Below are 1714 nucleotides of genomic sequence, written 5' to 3' on the forward strand. Positions count from 1 at the left end.
GGGCGCCTCGGCCTGCCAGTCGGTGTCGGAGATGATGCGGTTCTACACGGAGGAGGTCCTGCCCAGCGCCATGAAGACCAGCACGCACCACCAGCAGAGCATGGGCGACCTGGGCAACCTGCTGCTGAGCCTGAAGGCAACGATGAGGCGCTGTGTGAGTGGGGCTCAGCATCATGGCGGGGGGGGAGGGGGTTTGAAATCTGTGCTCCGGCAAGACAGGGCCAGTCCCAGACCAGCAGCAGGGTGGAGAGCGGGTGCTGGGTCTCCCCAGGAGCAGGAGCACGGGTGTCGGGATGGTGCGGAGGAGCAAGGCTCCAGGCAGGCACCCCACAAGGATGGGGTTTCTCCTAGTCCCTGCTCTCCAGGCTTTCATCAGTTAAATACTGATGGTTCAGAGGCTCTGTTCAGGAGCACCACTTATTTGCAGCCAACCCCACCCAACTCAGTCTGCTGAAGAGATAAGGGGAGGGCGGGCGGAGGGTCCGTCCTTTACCTGGGCACCGGAGCAGCGGAGCAGCGTGGCTCTGCGACGACGCCTCCCGAAGCCACCCCCAGTGCGGCCATGACACCATCACCTGTCACAGGCTGAGTCAGATGGGGCGAACCCTGCCCTAGGCAGAGAGTACCGTGGTGCTGCCCTCGCCCAGCCCCGGGGCCGGTGGCAACGGGCACGGGGCTGGGAAAGGGCTCGGGGTCCGTGCTCGGGTCGTGCCGTGCTCGTTTCACCAGTGTACGGTGCAAAGCAGCCGCAGTTGGTGCCCCAGAGAACCCCATGGCCACACGTGGGGAAGGGGAAGGTGGAGACTGGCGTGGCGGCAGTGACGAGGGGCAGGAGGAGGGGAGGGGAGAGCCGCTGCCACACGCCCCGGGAAGGAAATCCGTGTGGTTGAAGCCGTTGCTTTTGTCCCTTTGCAGCACAGATTCTTCACGTGCGAGAAGAGGAGCAAAACCATAAAGCACATTAAGGAGACGTTCAACAAGGTAAGGTGCCTGCTCACGTGGCTGCGCTGAGGTTGGGAGGAACCCGCCGCCCCAGGCGAGGCAGCGGATTTTACTGCTGGCTTCAACTTAGGACAGAGAACAGAATCCAAAAAAGTCTTTAATTACGTAAATACCTAAGGCAGAGAAATCCAGGGAGCGATGCTCGAAGGAGCAGCCAGCGGGTTGCCCAGAGGGGTGGGGCAGAGAAGCTGGAGATGGCAGTGGAAGGAGAATATGTCTAGTGATTGTACACCACGTATATCGTCGCATTCAGACTTAAACAGACTTGACTTTCACCTGCAGATGAACGAGAATGGAATCTATAAGGCCATGGGAGAGTTTGACATTTTCATCAACTACATCGAAGCGTACTTGCTGATGCAGAGAAGGAAGTGAAAACGCCCACGGGTCTGCATCTTTCGCACAAAATCCTGCTATTTTTTCAGAAATCACTTTAGGCTGCAAGAGCACAGAAGAGATTAAGTTATCTTAGGGTTCAAGTCAAGAATTACAGGTCAATAACTTCAAGTTTAGTATTGTATTTAAAAGTGGGGGGGGGTTAACAACTGAATTTAATATTTATTACTTCTAATACCTCAGTATTTATGTTTACAATATGTTTTGAAGAAAAGTGTGATGAGCTTGTAAAATACTATTTATTGTTCAATATTTTAATACTGTCTATAATAGTGCTATTTTATTCATAGCTTCAAAACACCCAAAGCAGCATTCT

The 1714-nt window shown here is 54.2% G+C and overlaps 1 protein-coding gene across 1 annotated transcript in view; it reads left to right on the forward strand.

Annotated features, from left to right (window-relative positions):
* The window catches only part of IL10 (interleukin 10), a 6865-nt gene extending 5488 nt beyond the window's left edge, over positions 1 to 1377 (forward strand). The window contains exons 3-5 of the mRNA XM_009327340.1: positions 1 to 154; positions 916 to 981; positions 1285 to 1377. Coding sequence (XP_009325615.1) covers positions 1 to 154; positions 916 to 981; positions 1285 to 1377 — 313 coding nt within the window. The remainder of the gene's footprint in view (positions 155 to 915; positions 982 to 1284) is intronic.
* The last annotated feature ends 337 nt before the right edge of the window (positions 1378 to 1714 follow it).

This window comes from Pygoscelis adeliae, unplaced genomic scaffold (assembly GCF_000699105.1).
Source record: "Pygoscelis adeliae isolate BGI_AS28 unplaced genomic scaffold, ASM69910v1 Scaffold197, whole genome shotgun sequence".
Taxonomy (NCBI): Eukaryota; Metazoa; Chordata; class Aves; order Sphenisciformes; family Spheniscidae; genus Pygoscelis; species Pygoscelis adeliae.